Source organism: Chionomys nivalis, chromosome 19, assembly GCF_950005125.1.
Source record: "Chionomys nivalis chromosome 19, mChiNiv1.1, whole genome shotgun sequence".
NCBI classification, from domain to species: Eukaryota; Metazoa; Chordata; class Mammalia; order Rodentia; family Cricetidae; genus Chionomys; species Chionomys nivalis.
In genome coordinates, this window is record NC_080104.1 from 30986458 (window position 1) to 31003581 (window position 17124).

Below are 17124 nucleotides of genomic sequence, written 5' to 3' on the forward strand. Positions count from 1 at the left end.
CTTCACGGGCAATCACAAAGCTAAAAATCCCTTCATAATCATCAGGCACAATCTAAAAATAGACACAGGAATGTTTTCAGTCCCTTAGGGCTAGATGCAGGGAAAACAAGGTCTGTAACAGCTACGTGCCTGGTACACAGAGCTCTTTACCCACATCCACAGAGACAGTGTCCATCATCACAGACAGGAGGGAAGAATGGTGGCCTCAGCTAGCTCCAGAACAGTGGTTCTCAACCTTCCTGATGCTGTGACCCTTTAATACAGTTCCTCATGTTGTAGTGACCTCCAACCATACAACTATTTTCACTACCAGTTGTGTTACTGTTATGAATTGTAACATAAATAGCTGTTTTCCAATGGTCTCCCCTGAAGAGAATGAGGTCGAGAACCACTGCCCTAGAGGTAATTGCAGAGTGATACAAATACAAATAAACAGGCTTCTTTTGGAGTTGCCTACAAGGCCTATTGCCTTGACTGCCTGTTTGCAAATACCTACCGGAGAAGAGACTAAAAGTTAACGACTCAAAGTGGCAAATTGTCAGAGACACATGAAGCAGGGAGATGTTTGTGATGAGGAAGTTAATGATACAAACATCATAGTCTATACACTCAACTGTGATCAAAGAAAGGGAACAAAGATTGAGGAATTAGAGCTGACAGTATTAGACACACTTTCTCAATTCCGTGGATATGTACCACAAAAATCTTCTAGGGATTGGAGATGCAACTCCAGTGTTAAGAGTGCTTGCCTAGCATGCATGAAATCCTGGGTTCATTATCCCCAATATCATACAAACTAGGCACAATAGCACATGGCTATAATCCAACACTGAGTACGGGGAAGCAAGACCAGAAGTTCAAGGTCACACTTGGCTACATAGTAAGTGGAGGCAAGTCCAGGATACATAAGACCCTGTCTTTAAAACAAAACAACAAAAACGATTATTTAAAAAAATAATTTATTGTGTATTTTATCACTTTAAGACTTAATTATTTTATATAATTCAAGTATGGCCTGATTGTTTATGATACAGAATCATTATGTAGCCCAGTATGACCTCAAATACACAGTTCTCCTACCTTAACCCCTCCATGTGCTGGATTTACATGTAAATACCATCATGCTAGGCTATGATGATTTATGGAGGAGGAGGCAGGGGCGGCACTGAGGACTAAACCTAGCTTCACGCCTGGGGAGCAATCGTTCTAACACTGAGTTATACTCCCCATCTTTTATTGTTCTTGTTGCTGGATGATGGTGATGTTTTCAGATAGTGTCCGGATAACTTTCCATCTTTCTGTCCGGGCAGCTGGTGCTACAGATACCTCACCGTTCCCAGCTCTAAGATAACTCTTTTATATCACTGTCTCATGTATCCCAGACTGATTTTGAGTTCTCTATATACCAAAGCATGACCCTGAACTCCTGATCCTCCTGCCTCTCAAATGCTGAGATTACAGACATGTGCTCTCTCCCTAACGGTTTATGTAGTGCCGAGGACCAATACAGTGACACAAGGGGATACTAGGTGGTACAAAAAAAAAGTTAATGTGTATAGATGTTAGTAGAGATTAGTAAGATCTAACTTACTACAAAAATAAGTAAAAATAAGAAGAAGAACTTCCAAATTTAAGAAAGTACCCAGATTTGGGAGACTCCAATGTAGAACAGGACCATCTTAAAACAAGTAAACCCAAGCTGGGTGGTAGTGGTGCACACCTTTAATCCCAGCACTTGGGAGGCAGAGGCAGGAGGATCTCTGTAGTTCGAACCAGCCTAGTCTACAAGAGCTAGTTCCGGGTAGGCTCCAAAACTACAGAGAAACCCTGTCTCAAAGAAAAGAAAAAAAAAACAAAACAAGTAAACGCGTGGCTTCTGCAGCTCCTTTCTCCTCCTCCACCCCCCATTCTCTTACCCTAGAGTCTTGTTCTTATGAGCAGTGTTCCTAAACCTGCCTATGGCTCAGTCCTGTGCAGCTGCAGACAGAGTCTGTGTCCTCAGAGCCCTTACATGGTACAGAGCTTAACATGTGCAAATGAAAAGTACAAGCTCACTACTGAGTATCCATTTACTACCAGACCCCAAGTTTATAATATTCCAGAATACAGAAGAGAACATCTCCTTACCTGGCTTCCAATAGCAGTGGAGGAGAAAACCACTTTGTGGTCAGAGAGGTTGTAATGGCTTTGGAACTGGTCTCTGCTAAGGAAAACAGGCACAGGGAAGCCAGTGTAATTATAAGTCCCATGTTGTAACAAAGCTCTACAAAGGGAAAAAGAAGAGAAAGTAATGTTAAAATTTCACAAGGAAGCACAAAACAACACTAATACTTAGGGACACAAAGTAAGAATGAAGGTACATGAAGCACGATTAATAAAAGCTCAAGAGTCAGAAATTGGGGTTCAACCTGAAGATCCAAAAAGCGAAACAGTCAGTCACTGGCTCTTACCTTGACCTCAGTCTGAAATGGCGATTCTGCCTCCCAGAATCTCAGAATGAACTATGTCTGAGAGCTGTCTTCCCCCATCTTATATTCCTCACTAGGGCTGGGATTAAAGGCGGACACCACCTGATTTCTATGGCAACTAGTGTGGCTACTGGGATTAAGGGTGCGTGTCATTTTGGCTACTGAGATTAAAGGTTCATGTTACCATAACCTGGTCTGTAAAGCTGGCCAGTGGGACTGTTTTACTCTCAGATCTTCAGGCAGTCTTTATTTATTAAAATACAATTGAAATGCCACTACAGGTATAGAAATCAAATGCTTCTGAAATAGACAGCACTTAACACCTTGATGGTCCAAAAGGCAATGCTGAGTACCTGGAACAAGGAGAGCTAGGGAGTGAAAGCTGGCGACAATCTTTCCTACAGGGATGCCAATTCCATTCATAAAGTATGAGGATAAACAAAGCTAAGACAGAAGAAATATGAATGACTAGTGGTGCTATAGACTGAATCCTAATCTACAAAAAAAGGGGTGGGGTATGTTGCAATAATAATCCCTCTGCCTCAGAATAGGAACTGACTTGGAGACAAGGTGATAAAATTCTGGTCATTGGTACAGTAATCCAGTGAGACCAGAGTTAAGGAAGGGAGAGGGATAAACAGACCCAGAGAAAGGACCTGTGAAGAGAGAAGTAAACACTGCAACTATATCAAGCAGTATCTGCGGGTCTGATGCTACTAGAGACTGATTAGGCAAGCAAAAGTCCCTCCTCCTTGTAGATTTGGAGGAAATATGTTGCAGCCACACTTCAACTGAGGACTGTAGCTTAAAAACTAGAAGACAATGAAATCTATGGTTGGAAGCCACCCAGTTTACGGCTCTTCATCTTGTTAGCTCTAGGATATATGTAATGGTTTCAAAAGTAATGAACTCAAAGACTGGATCTACAATGGGCAAAGACATCAGTAACGTTTCACGCCAACTGCTCCCATCTATAAAGTAGGGAATCCAAGTTCCCAGAAAGCAGTACAGAGCTGCCTTACTCCCATCAGCAGCCTCTCCAAGCAAACTGACATTCTCAGAGACAGCATCCCAACCCCTGCAGAAATCCCCTTCAGGTCTTGATTGACCTCAGTTCTCATGCTAGAAATTTACCAACAGAACTTCCTTAATCAGACACACACCTTCTCCACCGAGCTATAGACAGGTCAGCACCTTCAGTCTAGAACACTTGCCTAGCACAGCATGATGCCCATTCCACCACAGGGCCACAGAAGAAAAGGAAAAGCCAGGCCAAGTGACTCAAGTCTATATATACCCTTAGCTACACAGGAAGAGGAGGTGAAATTAGGATTAGAATTAAGGTTAGCCTGAGCAACATGAAATCTCTTCTAAATTGAAGAAAACAAAAATCAGCATCTAACTTTGGATGGGACACATGAGAATGAGAAGATGGGAAGCACCATACATTGTGCTTCTAAACGTCAGGCTCTGGCAGGCTCATCCTGGTCACACCCATTCCTTGATACTGGTTATAAAATCTATTAATGAGATGGACATAAAAGATATTGAGTGAGCCGATCAGGATCTACATTTTTACTGATACCATTTATGCTAAGAGCCTACTTTACACAATGCATAAAGACTGAAAAATAATTGAAACAAAATAAATTATAGAAATAGAAAAGTATCTTTTAGAAGCACTGCCAACTTCTCTACAAATACACAAACCAAACAACAAAAACTTGAACATTCCATGTGTAAATAAAGGACTAAGCCCTAAATGGGATGTCTTCATCAGATTGTCTCCTCAGGGCTCAGAATGAAGGATTCTGTGCCTCCCCCATCCACAGGGGAAAGCAGAGGAAGTAGGCTCCATCAAGCAAGTCTCCAGGGATGAAAAACTGAAGCAGGGGCTTTACTAGCTCTAGCCTCATCTTATCCCCTTCCTCTGTCTTGAGAACTTGCCCTCCCACTCACAGGGTGGGGAGCATCCTTGTTTGCCCTTGACTTTAGTTTGCCCAGGCAACTTGTGTTGGCCAGTACAATGAGGCAGGTGGATATGTGTTGTTCCAGAATCCATGTCTTAAGAAAACTCAGGGAGTTAGGCAGAAAGATTCTAAGAGTGAGAGGTAGTGACTGACTTCAGGAAAACAGTATCCTCCAGACACAACTGGACTGCTGTACATATGAACTCAGAGACAACGGCAGCACACACATGGCCTGCATGGGACTGTGTTCCAGCACTGAAAGGAGGAAGTAGACATGGGCTCCCATGTCCAAGCAAGAAGCTACCTGCAACAGACACCCACTTGCAAAGTAAAAATGGAGCCTTAAGTCTGCCTGAGTACATTAACAACCTCAGGATAGGCCCCATGCCCAGCAGTAAAGTCAACACACACACACACACACACACACACACAAAACCCTCAATATTTTTGTCTCAAGTTGCTTTATTTGAGCATTTTTTTTGTCTTATGGGTCTTTTGCTTGTTCATTTTGGTTTCTATTTTCAGGATGTTTTGCATGTTGGGGTAAAAGTTTCTTGTTTGGGGGGAGGGGATTCGCTTGTTTGTTTTTTAAAGAGAAACAGAGCCAAGTGGTGTTGCCACAGTCAGGAGGCAGCGGCCAGCCTGGTCTACATAGAGTTTTCTAGGACAGCCAGGGTTATTAAAGAGAAACCCTGTCTTAGAAAAAAAAGAAAACAAATATATTTTTCAAAAAAAGGAAAGAATGCACAATCTCAAAGTATACTATGGAGCAACACTGAGAAAGAGAGGCTGGTGCTGGCATACACGTAACAGGTTGAGTTCGAGGCCAGCCTGATCTACAGAGTGAGTTCCAGGACTGGCTCCAAAGTTATAGAGAAACCCTACCATGGGAGGAAAAAGAAAAAGGAACGAGAAAACAACAGAGAATGGGGTGTGACACCAAGATTCAATATGATTTACAGAGGTCAGGGCCAAATGGCTAGTTCACAGCGGCACTTGAAGAGGAGTTACAGTAATATACATATGCAGGGAAAGCGAAGGAAAGCTCCTAAAATGGTGGCTTCTTGTTTCTGGAAGGCGTTTCAAGGGGAAACAGTTGTAAAGCATGGAAGCAGGTATCTAAGGAGGACCAAGAGGAGAAAGAAGAGGACCGAGGGGCCCTACAAAATACCCAATCCAGCATCAACAGAGCAGACTTCCAGTCTTCAGGCCTCTCCCATCCCAAAAGAATAAAGTGGCTACTTTTCCTTTGAAATCAGCTGTCACCCTGGTTACACACTCAGGAGGCGGAGACAGACAGATCTCTGTAAGTATAAAGATAGCCTGATCTACATGGTGAGTTCCAGGCCAGCAAGATACATAGTAAGACCCTATCTCAAAAACATTTTTTTACCATTTTCTTTTTTTAAATTTTTTATTAATTTTACATACCAACCAAGTTCCCCCTCCCTCTCCTCATCCTACTTCCCCCCACCTCTCCCTCACCCCATCCTCCATTCACTCTTCAGAAAGGGTAAGGCCTCTCATGGGGAGTCAAAAATGTCTGGTATATCACATTGAGGCAGGACCAAGCCTCCATTCCTGCATCAAGGCTGAGCAGGGCATCCCACTACAGGGAATGGGCTCCAAAAAGGCAGTTCATGCACCAGGGATAGATCCTGGTCCCACTGCCAGGGGCCCCACAAGCAGAACAAACCAAACAATTGTCATCCGCATGCAGAGGGCCTAGGTCCGTCCCTTGCAGGCTCCCTAGCTCTCACAGTCCAGAGTCCAGGAGCTCCCACAGGTCAGCAGTCTCTGTGGGTTTCCCCGGCATGATCTTGACCCATCCTTGCTTATATAATCCCTCTTCCTTCTCTTCAACTGGAGTCCCACAGTTCTGTCCAGGGCTTGCCTAAGGATCTCTGCACCTGCTTCCCTCAGTTACTAGATGGAGGTTTTATGATGACAATTAGGCTAGTCACCAATCTGATTACAAGGCCAGTTCAGGCACCCTCTCCACTACTGCTAGGAATCTTTGCTGGGGCCATCCTTGTGGGTTCCTGGGAATTTCCCTAGCACCAGGTTTCTCCCTAATGATGGCTCCCTCAATCAAAGTATCTCTTTCATTGTTCCTCCTCTCCGTCCCTCCCCCAACTCAATCATCCCCCATTCCCTCCCTTCTACCCCTTCCCTGCCCCCAGTTACCCAGGAGAACTTATCTATTTCCCCTTCCTAGGGTGATCCATGCGTCCCTCTTAGGATCCTCCTTAAAAACATTTTTTTTAAAGTAATTAAAGTCAGGTGATGCTCGTACACGTCTTTAATCCCAGTACTCAGAAGCAGAGGCAGGAGGATCTCTGAGTTCAAGGCCACACTGGTCAACAGAATGAGTTTCAGGACAGCCAGGGTTACATAGTGTAACCCTGTTTCGAAAAACATACAAACAAGGTAATTCAATAAAGTAGAGCAGAACTAAGGAAGATTCTTTTATATATCTGTTCATTTTTATTTCCAAGAATTTTTTTTTTATTTTAAAGATTTAATTTTTTATGTGTATTGGTACTTTGCCTGCCTGCCTGCCTGCCTGTATGTGTACCATTTGTGCCTGGTGCCTGAGGAGGCCAAAAGAGGGTGTCAGAGCCCCCAGAACTGAAGTTATAGATGATTGTGAGCCACCATGTGGGTGCTGGAAATCAGAGACGGGTCTTCTGGAAGAGCAGTCAGTGTTCTTAACCACTGAGACATCTCTCCAGTCCCCTGAGGAAGAATCTCAAAAGTGACCTCAGAGCTCCACACCCTGGTGAATGTACCTCCCAAACACACAAGAAAAGCAAAATGGGAAACCAACAAGATTGTAAGGAGGATAAGAGGAGGAAAGCTGGAGGGAATGGGAAGAGGGGAGGGAGTGGGAACTGGGATTGGTATGTAAAATGAAAAAAGATAGTTTTCTTTGTTTAAAAAAATAAAATAAAATAAAGGATAAAAGTGAGAGGCTACATATACAGAGGTACTCTTGCACTATTTTTAATATTTTAAAGATGTATTTCTTATTTTTACTTACACGTATATATATGAGACTGAGCTCATTTATATACACCATGTGTGCACAGGTGCCCAAGTACCAGAGAGCATCGGATCTCCCGGAACTACATTACAGGGGGTTGTAAGCTGTCTGTTGTGGGTGCAGAGGGCAGGACTCAGGTCCCCTGCCAGAACAGTAAATGATCTTAATTGCTACCATCACCGCTCCTGCCCTCCCTTCTTTTACAGAGAAATGATATATCCTTATGAAGTATGGCACCACTGGAAATGGGAACAAGATAAAAGTTATACATTAAAGCCAGGCGGTGGTGGCGCACGCCTTTAATCCCAGCACTCGGGAGGCAGAGGCAGGCGGATCTCTGTGAGTTCGAGACCAGCCTGGTCTACAAGAGCTAGTTCCAGGACAGGCTCCAAAACCACAGAGAAACCCTGTCTCGAAAAAACCAAAAAAAAAAAAAAAAAAAAAAAAAAGTTATACATTAAAGAGTAGCTTTGTCAACCTGACCCCACACTTGACCTCATAAGTGATACCAGAGGGAAGATGTGTCTGGAGAAGCAAACAGCTAAGAACTTCACTGAAGTACTCATTTGTTTGAAGATACTTTCATTTTATAAGCTCCACTAGCATTCTGACCTTAATGGTCCTTATATGTTGCTTACAGTGCTGAGTATTACGAAGACAGCAACAGAAGAAGCAACGCTGGAAGCATGATGGACAAACAGCCAACAGTCTAAAAAGTTATAGGCCCTAGTCTACTATAACCATCTGGAAGCTCCCGGAGCACTTAAACAAACGTTTGCTTGATGATCCACAGTACAATATAAAGACTGTATAACAGGTGTACAGAGCAGGACGGTGAGTCATTCTTAAGATCTACATGGCTGAGGATGACCTGAATTCCAGATCCTACTGCCCCTCTCAAGTGCTGGGATTACAGGAAAGCACCACCACAGGCCTAGCTACTTGCTTCAGTAGTTTTAAACTGAAGAAGAGTTAGCAAACTCTTTACAAAAGAAAAAAAAGGCAAAAAAAAATCTGCAAACTGCAAGTCTACCAACTGAATTTCAACATGTTCAATAGCAGCAAAGAAAAATAAGGAAGCATCCAATCCAACTGCAAAGAAATTAACTTGACAAATTTACACCTAATAACCATCTGCTGTGGCTGACATAAACTTGGTTTCAACTCCAAACAGTTACTATTCATCTGAATGAGAATGAGGAGATCCTTACAAAGACGCTCTAACTGAAAAATCTCCACAGCTCCATTCATTCCCACCTAGTTAAAGGTGCACTAAGACTCCTGCTACTATACAGAGTGCTGTTTACTTCCCTTAATAAAGTTTTAGGCCAGGGAGATGGCTCAATGGGTAAAGGCACTTGCTATACAAGCCTGATGACCTGAGTTCAATTCCCAGACTCAGTGTCCACACGCTCACCATGACAACCTGTCTTACTCTGTCTCTATCTCTGTCTCTCTCTAAAAGGATGTTCTACCAAGATGGCTCAGTGGGTAAAGGCTCTTGTCATGCCAGCCTGGTGACCTGAGTTCAATCCCCAGACTCAGTGTCCACATGCTCACCATGACAAACTCTCTTACTCTGTCTCTCTCTGTCTCTCTCTCTCTAAAAGGAAGTTCTACCAAGATGGCTCAGTGGGTAAAGGCTCTTGTCATGCAAGCCTGGTGACCTGAGTTTGATCCCTGAAACCCACAACAGAGGTGAGTGGTGAGAACGAACTCCACAAAGTTGTCCTGCACACACAGGGACAAAAACTACATAAATAAAAAAAAATTAATTTAAAAAAGAAAAGTTTCAGCTCAGTTTACCAAAAGCGAAGCAAGCCAAGTGAAAAGGCTCCAATCTGCTCCAATCTGGTACAATAGTTTTAACTAGCTCTTTAAAATGTCTTCAAGCAAGCCCGGTGATGGCCGCCTAACCTCAAGTCCCAAAGCTACTCTGGGTTACCTGAGATTCTATCTCCAAAGGGAGAGGGGGGAGCAACAAATAAAAATATGTCTTCGTGCATTTGCCTGTGTACAAGATATTTCTAGGAAAGAAAGCACTTTATACTAAAATAGGCTTGCACGTGCACAGATGTTTTCAAGGCACGGTTAAGGGTCAGATCCCAGGTCTCAGAACAAGCAAAACATTCCCCTTCTCGAACCTGGCAACAAATGCACAACGAGAGAGTTCTGACAAGCAATGAAAAGAGCTTATGTCCTTAACGTACTGGAGATGCAAGCGTATCTTCTGCAGGTCACAGGTTTATTAGTGAAGCGGATCGTCCAATTTTATTCCAAGAGATCTTACACACGATAACCAAGAGGTTAACCCGTTTTCATTTAGGGAAAACAGAAACCTATAAAAACACCAACTCGTTCTCCAGAGACATGCCGAAGTGCTGGTTCTCAACCTACTTAGTGTCAGGTTTGGTCTAAATTCCTGGGGGGCACTTCCTCCTCCTAACACCTCAAACGGAGTCAGGACGGCTGGAGAGAGCCCGCCGACTCACGCATTGAACCTAAGACCGCTGGGGACAACTTGAGGCGCTCGCAGAGAGAACACTGGAGGAGAAACCGAGTCGGGGTAGACCAAGGTGACTCGAACTTACGGTCGCCTCCCGTTCTGGCCCCTCTCCTGTTTCCGAGGCCTCCCCACGCCACCCGAGGTACCTGTCACCCGGCGAGCAGCCGAGGCAGCCGAGGCGTTCGCATCCCCCCCGCTGCCCATGCCCGGACCGCACTTCGTCCACTCCGGTGTCAGCAACGATGCCCGGGTAGGGCGGGACAGCGGCGAGCTCTGTGGAGGCTGCGCCAGTGAGAAGCCGACACGCGCCTTTCCCGCCGCTGCTCACAAGCCGGTTTCTCAAAGCAGCAACCCAGTTGCCAGCCACCCCTGCACTTCCGCTTCCTTGAGGCGAAAGCAGGACAACTTCCGCTATAGAGTGCGGGCTGGAGTTTGCCAGAGCGTCCCGCGGCCGCCATATTGCCAGCCGAAACCTCGCCCCTCTTTTCCAGCCCCGCCCCTCTCGGGGTCGATCGCGCGAGCAGTCCGGACGGCCTCTTCTTTCTAAAGTCCCGGGAAGAGGCTAGTCTATGTGACTGATCTCCAAGGTTTTGCCCAAAGGTGCAGGCAGATAGGTATTTCAACCTTTGTTTTTCATATTTTTATCATTTATTACTCTCAAGTTAAATCAATGTGCAGTTAAACTTTGGAGGCAAAGGCAAGTGCATCTTTGTGAGTTCAAGGCCAGCCAGGACTACGTAGAGAGACCCTGTCTCACAGGAAAAAACAAAGTTATAAATTTGTTTCGTAGTGTGTGATATTAGTTAATGCAAAGATTAATTGGTAAAAGTGCTGAGAATAAGTGATTGTTGACCTCTCAGCCCTGAATAAAGAATCTATATCACCACCTCCCAAGACCCAAAGACCACCCGGGGAAGAGAGCACAAAAAACAAGTCCGTACTCTTGCTGCCAAGCTGGAAGACCCGAGCTCAGTGCCCAAAATGCACAAAAAACCCAGGGATGGGCTGGGGAGATGGCTCGGTGGATAAAGTGGCTGCTGCCAAGTCTGAAGATGAGTTCAGGGAAGGTGGGGGGAGCAGGAGGATGGAGGGGGAAAGAAAAGAAAAGAAAAAAAAAGGACTGGAGTTCCAATTGCCCTGGCAAGGTGGCTATCTAAACTAGCCAGAATTATTCAGCTCCAAATTCTCAAGAATTCTGCCTCAATAAATAGGGAGTGGCTGGGGAGAATAATCAGTTACTAAGTGTCGATTGAGCATGTGCATGAATGTGTGCATGTGCACACACACACTCACAAAATAAGCCAGATATGCTATGGAGTTAGAGACAAGCAGATCCCTGGGGCTTGCTGACCAGCCAGGCTGGCTGCTGAACGGGTGAGTTCCAGACTGTGAGACACACTCAGTAAACTAAAATGGATAGTGTCCTGAGAACTGATACCTGAGGTTGACCTCTGGCTTCCACACCCAGGTGCACACACGTGCACACCAACACAGAGAGCGAGAGAGAGCAAGCGCACAGCACTGAGCTTTCCACTCTGGTTTTGGGAGCAGTGCTCTGTCCTGAAATCAGTTCTCATAGGTTTTTATTTTCTTATTTATTTATTTATTTATTATGTATACAGTATTCTCAGTACTCTGCCTGCAAGCCAGAAGAGAGCACAGATCTCATTACAGATGGTTGTGAGCCACCATGTGGTTGACTGGGAATTGAACTCATGACCTTTGGAAGAGCAGGCGGTGCTCTTAACCACTGAGCCATCTCTCCAGCCCCTAGGTTTTTATTTTCAATTGTCTGTTTTTTGCTGTGAGGACAGGAGAGATATCTGAGCCTCTTGTAGGTAGAACAAAAACTGGAAGTCTAAGACTCACCACACTTAAGGTGAGTTGTGACAGAACTCGGGTCTCCAGATGACCAGTGCTGTTCAATAGAAGTTAAGTGTCAGCCCGGGCAATGAGAAGGTTCAGCAGGCAAAGGCACCAACAACTCTCGCACTGGAGTTGGGATACCTGTGGCAGAAAAAAAAACAAACTCCCGGAAGTTGTCCTGTCTTCTGAACTCCACGTGTTGTACACTGAGGCACACATACACACATGCACAAGCAAGTGTAAAGTGTGGGCTACATATGCAGTTTCATTTTTCCTTGTTAGTAATAGCAGTTTCTGATGAGGATTGAATCCATGGCTTCATGCATGCAATGCATGTGCTTTACCACTGATTATACCCTCGCCCCTTTGTCCTTTACGACACTCGAGGGGCTGACAGAGGTGGCTGAGCAGCAGTTGCTCTTGCAGAGGACCCACATTCAGTTCCCAGCACTCACATGGTGGTTTATAACCACCTTAATTCCAGTTCCAGGAGATCTGGCCGCCTCTTCTAATCTCTACAGGCACCAGGCATGTACATGGTCCACATACATGCGTACAGGCAAAACACACGTACATAAAAGAAATAAATCTTTCAAGTTAAAGTATGCTAGTAGCCACTTCATTTCCTTAGACAGGATCTCACTATGTAGCCCTGGCTGGCCTTGAACTCACAGAGAAGCCTCTGTGCTAGGTTTAAAGGTGGGAACCACCCTGCACAACCACATAGCCACATATTTTTTTTTAAATACAAGGAGGTTCTGGGGTGATAACCCAGTCTCTAAAATGTTTGTCAAACGACTATTAGGACTGGAGTTCAATCCTAAGCACCCATTAAAAGCTTCTTATAGAATGCCTCAAAAACCCCCTCAAACAAAGCAGGTACAGGTTTCACACCAGAACTTGATGCTAAGTACTTGATGGGGCTGGAGAGAGATGGCTCAGCAGTTAGGAGCACTGGCTGTTCTTCCAGAGGTCCTGAGTTCAATTCCCAGCAACCACATGGTGGCTCACAACCATCTGTAATGGGATCTGGTGCCCTCTTCTGACCTGTATACATAATAAATAAATAAATCTTGAAAGAAAGAAGAAAGAAAGAAAGAAAGAAAGAAAGGAAGGAAGGAAGGAAGGAAGGAAGGAAGGAAGGAAGGAAGAAAGAAAGAAAGAAAGAAAGAAAGAAAGAAAGAAAGAAAGAAAGAAAGAAAGAAAGGAAGGAAGAAAACCTGTTGCTAAAAACACCATACACTTTAGCCACAGGACATGAGAAACCAAATTGGTGCTGACCAAGAAGATTCTCCCTGGTGACTCGCTTTCATAGTACCAGATGGTATGCAGGCTGCTGGGAGGAAAAAGCCACCAACGCCTCATCCAGCTGTGAAGACTGAGCTCCAGTAATGACCAGAATGACAAGCTATGCTGTGGATGCGACAGTGGCGTGAGTTATAGGGATAGCCAAGTGCTTTCTGATTGGACGGAAGGCTCACTCCACAGTGGAAAATAGAATGTTGATATTGTGAATCTGACTGAGACCCATGACTGGGGAGCTCGTGGGCCCTAGAGGTTAACTTACTGCTATTAATTTTGATAAACAAACATAGTATCCAACTGCCCTCTGCGTTCATATCTCTCTATCCTCAGATTGCTATAGCTGTCAGACCTCGTCCGAGAAGTTTCCTTTTACAGCAGACGGTGGTTAATACTGAAACTCACAACTGGCCAGAGTACAGGGAACAAGTTCTGTAATGCTCAGTTACGAGTGCGACGTACATCATACCCTGACCCCTACAGACTGTAGGACCGTTGAGGAAGAGGGGACCAAGAGATTATAAAGTCAGGGGATGGGGAGGAGGGGAGCAAAACAGTGCCTCCTGGATGTGGGGGAATTCTGGACTCAGGAACTCATCAGCCGTTGTGGTTGCCAGTCAGCATCCCAGCATGGAGTAGGGAGGAGATCATGGGCCCCTACCTTAACTGAGGAACTGGTGAGGTTGCCAGTCAGCATCCCAGCATGGAGTAGGAAGGAGATCATGGGCCCCTACCTTAACTGAGGAACTGGTGACGGTTGGTGGCTTTGGAGGAGGGGGAGAGTCTATTTCTTTAAGGGTGTGGATCCTAGTGGGCCGACCATGCTCTAGTGACTGGTCCCACGGTATGGGTACAGCACAGAATGAAGTCAGTAGGTTGTGAGAAAACAAAGCAAAAGAGAAACACAAAAGTCAGCACATGGGGATGGGGAGTAGACGGTGGGTCTGGGAGGAGCAGGAATAAATACCAGAAGACGCTGTGCATGTATTTGAAATTCTCAAAGAATTAATAAGTGTTAGATATGTATATTAAGGTCTGGTGTAGAGGGCAGACACAGGAGGATCCCTGGAATTCACAGACCAGTCAGTCTAGCCTAACTAGTGAGCCTCAGGTCTCAATGAGGGATCCTGTCTCAAAAACTAAGATGGGTAGATCCTAAGGGATGATGAAGTTTGGCCTCTGGTCTCTACATGCATACACACATGTGTATATGCTCCTGCACAGTCATGAACGAACACACAAAGCAAAAGGAAAAAGATAGAATTCACTTTGACATTTTATTTCACCAGGTATACTTAAAAAGTTACCGGTTAAATGTATTTATGAGGGGGCTGGAGAAATGGCTTTGCAGGCAAGAGCATTTGCCGTTCTTGCAGAGGACCTGGCAGATTATAACCATTCATTACTCCAGTTCCAGAGAATCTGATGCTCTCTCCTGGCTTCTGTCAGCTCCTGGACACACACATATGCTATGCATAAATTCATATAAGCACACACACATAAAATATCAGAAAAAGGCTGGGCGGTGGTGGTGCATGCCTTTAATCCCAGCACTCGGGAGGCAGAGGCACGTGGATCTCTGTGAGTTCGAGGCCAGCCTGGTTTACAAAGTTAGTGCCAGGACAGGTTCCAAAGCCGCAGAGAAACTCTGTCTCAAAAAAACCAAATATATGTATATATACATATACATATATATATATATATAATCAGAAAAATAGATACAATTTTAAATGTAATTTTGAAATGTTACTGTGACATTTTATTTTTTAAAATCGTGTGTGTACCCAGTTAGCTGGCTATGAGTTTCTAGGGAGTCTCCTGTCCCCACCACCCATCTCTCCATAGGAGCACTGAGACTAAAGATGTGCACTACTGTGTCCCGCTTTTTCATGAGTTATAAGAATATAAACTCACCTGCTCTTGATTGAGCAGCTAGTGCTTTACCCACTGAACCATCTTTCCTGCCCTTACTCTCTCGTGTGTGTGTGTGTGTGTGTGTGTGTGTTTGAAATCAAGTGCTCACAGTATGCACACTTCAACTCTGTGATCTAGGGCTCAGTGCTCAGTAGTCAGACTCTGTGCTAACTGCTGCCTTGCTGTTTGTTGTTTATTGTCGTCAGTAACACCAATAATAAACAGAGCTCTCTGTGCCTCTGATTCCTTAAGCACTCAGGGCCACAGCCACTCCCTCTGTTTATCTCCCACCTTTGTTAACATTGTCTCTTCAAAGGACATTTCCTGACCCCAGCATTCAGAGTCCAGCCCCCCAGCCATTCCTCTCTCTCCTGCATCTGCTTGATTCCTCCCCACCCCGTACATTTATAGAGAATCTCCACCACTCACTAGACTCCAGCTTCAGGACAGTGCTCAGCAAGCATCCACTGCACAGCTCGCCACAACTCCCTGCTCTGACTGCGAGGACACATTCTGCTGCGGTATTCTGCTGCTACTCTCCTCTAGTTAGCCTGCAGACACAGGATATACCTTGATTTTTTTGTTTCTTTGTTTTCTTGAGACAGGGTTTCCCAGTAGCTATGGAGCCAATCCTGGAACTCGCTCTGTAGACCAGGTTGGCCTCGAACTCACAGAGATCCGCCTGCCTCTGCCTCCCAAGTGCTGGGATTAAAGGTGTGCGCCACCACCACCCAGCTAGGATATACCTTGATAATGTCTCTTGAGCTGCTGGGGAAAAGAACATCGACTCCCAGACCCAGAAAGCCTCTTGTTTTTCATGCAGAAAGCTAAGACTTCAGCTGACTGTGTGTATCTTTTCTCCTAAGATTGAGTTTAAGAGTTGTCAGATTCAAGCCGGGCGGTGGTGGGGCACGCCTTTAATCCCAGCACTCGGGAGGCAGAGGCAGGCAGATCTCTGTGAGTTCGAGACCAGCCTGGTCTACAAGAGCTAGTTCCAGGACAGGCTCCAAAAACCACAGAGAAACCCTGTCTCGAAAAACCAAAAAAAAAAAAAAAAAAAAGAGTTGTCAGATTCAGGACTGGAGATGTCGATCAGTTGGTGGGAGGCTTGCCTAGCACACAGGAAGTCATGTTTTTGATACCCAGTGCCACAAAACTGTTTGTGGTGGCACATACCTATAATCCTAATATACAGGAGGTAGGAGCTGGAGGATCAGAAGTGCAGGGTTATCTTCAGTTGTATAATAAGTTGGAGGCCAGTCTAAGCCAATAGTAGAGAAATAGGGAGGAGGTACACTCAGGTAGATCTTAAGACCAGAAATTTGGTTCATAAATGTTTTCATTCAGGGCAATGGTAGAACATGCCTTTAATTCCAGAACTTGGGAGGCAGAGGCAAGTAGATCTCAGTGAGTTCAAGACCAACCTGGTCTACAAAGTGGGGTATGGCGGGGGGTTGGAGAAATGGCTCAGAGCTTAAGAACAGAGTTCAATTCCCAACAACCACATAGTGGCTCACAACCATCAAGAAAGAGGTCTGGTGCCCTCTCCTGGCCTGCAAGCATACATGTAGACAGAACACAATATACATAATAAACAAATCTTTTAAAAATGTTTTTATTCATTCGTTCATTCATTGAGAAAGGGTCTCATTACATAGCCATGACTGACCTAGAACTCACTATGTAAACCTGACTGGTTTCAAGTTTATAGAGATCTGCTGCTTCTGCCTCCTGAGTGCGTGACTGTTACTCCCATGACTGTTGAGGTTATTTAATTAGTTAGTCAGTTAGTTATTATTCTTTGACAATTTTATTTATGTATATCCATTGTTTCACCCTGTTTCCCTCCCTCATTCCCTTCCCACTACCAGGCACCCCTTCTGTTTTCCTGTCTTGCCTTTGTTCTGTGGTTTTGTAACCACTCAGTTTAATCAGGTAGCTTGCGTACGCATAGGGCAGGGGTGGTTATTTCCTGGAGCATGAGCAACTTAGCGATGACTGTACCATTGGAGAGCATTAGCCCCCATCTACCAGCTCCTCAGAGACGGTGAA

General features: G+C 44.9%; 1 protein-coding gene across 2 annotated transcripts in view; it reads right to left on the reverse strand.

Moving 5' to 3' along the window:
• Uggt1 (UDP-glucose glycoprotein glucosyltransferase 1) overlaps positions 1-10353 on the reverse strand; it is a 117110-nt gene extending 106757 nt beyond the window's left edge. For both annotated transcript variants that reach the window (XM_057794566.1, XM_057794564.1), the window contains exons 1-2: positions 10137-10353; positions 2128-2263 (exon numbers count right to left, since the gene is read on the reverse strand). In XM_057794566.1, coding sequence (XP_057650549.1) covers positions 2128-2263; positions 10137-10194 — 194 coding nt within the window. In that variant the 5' untranslated portion in view covers positions 10195-10353. The remainder of the gene's footprint in view (positions 1-2127; positions 2264-10136) is intronic.
• Between the last annotated feature and the right edge of the window lie 6771 nt (positions 10354-17124).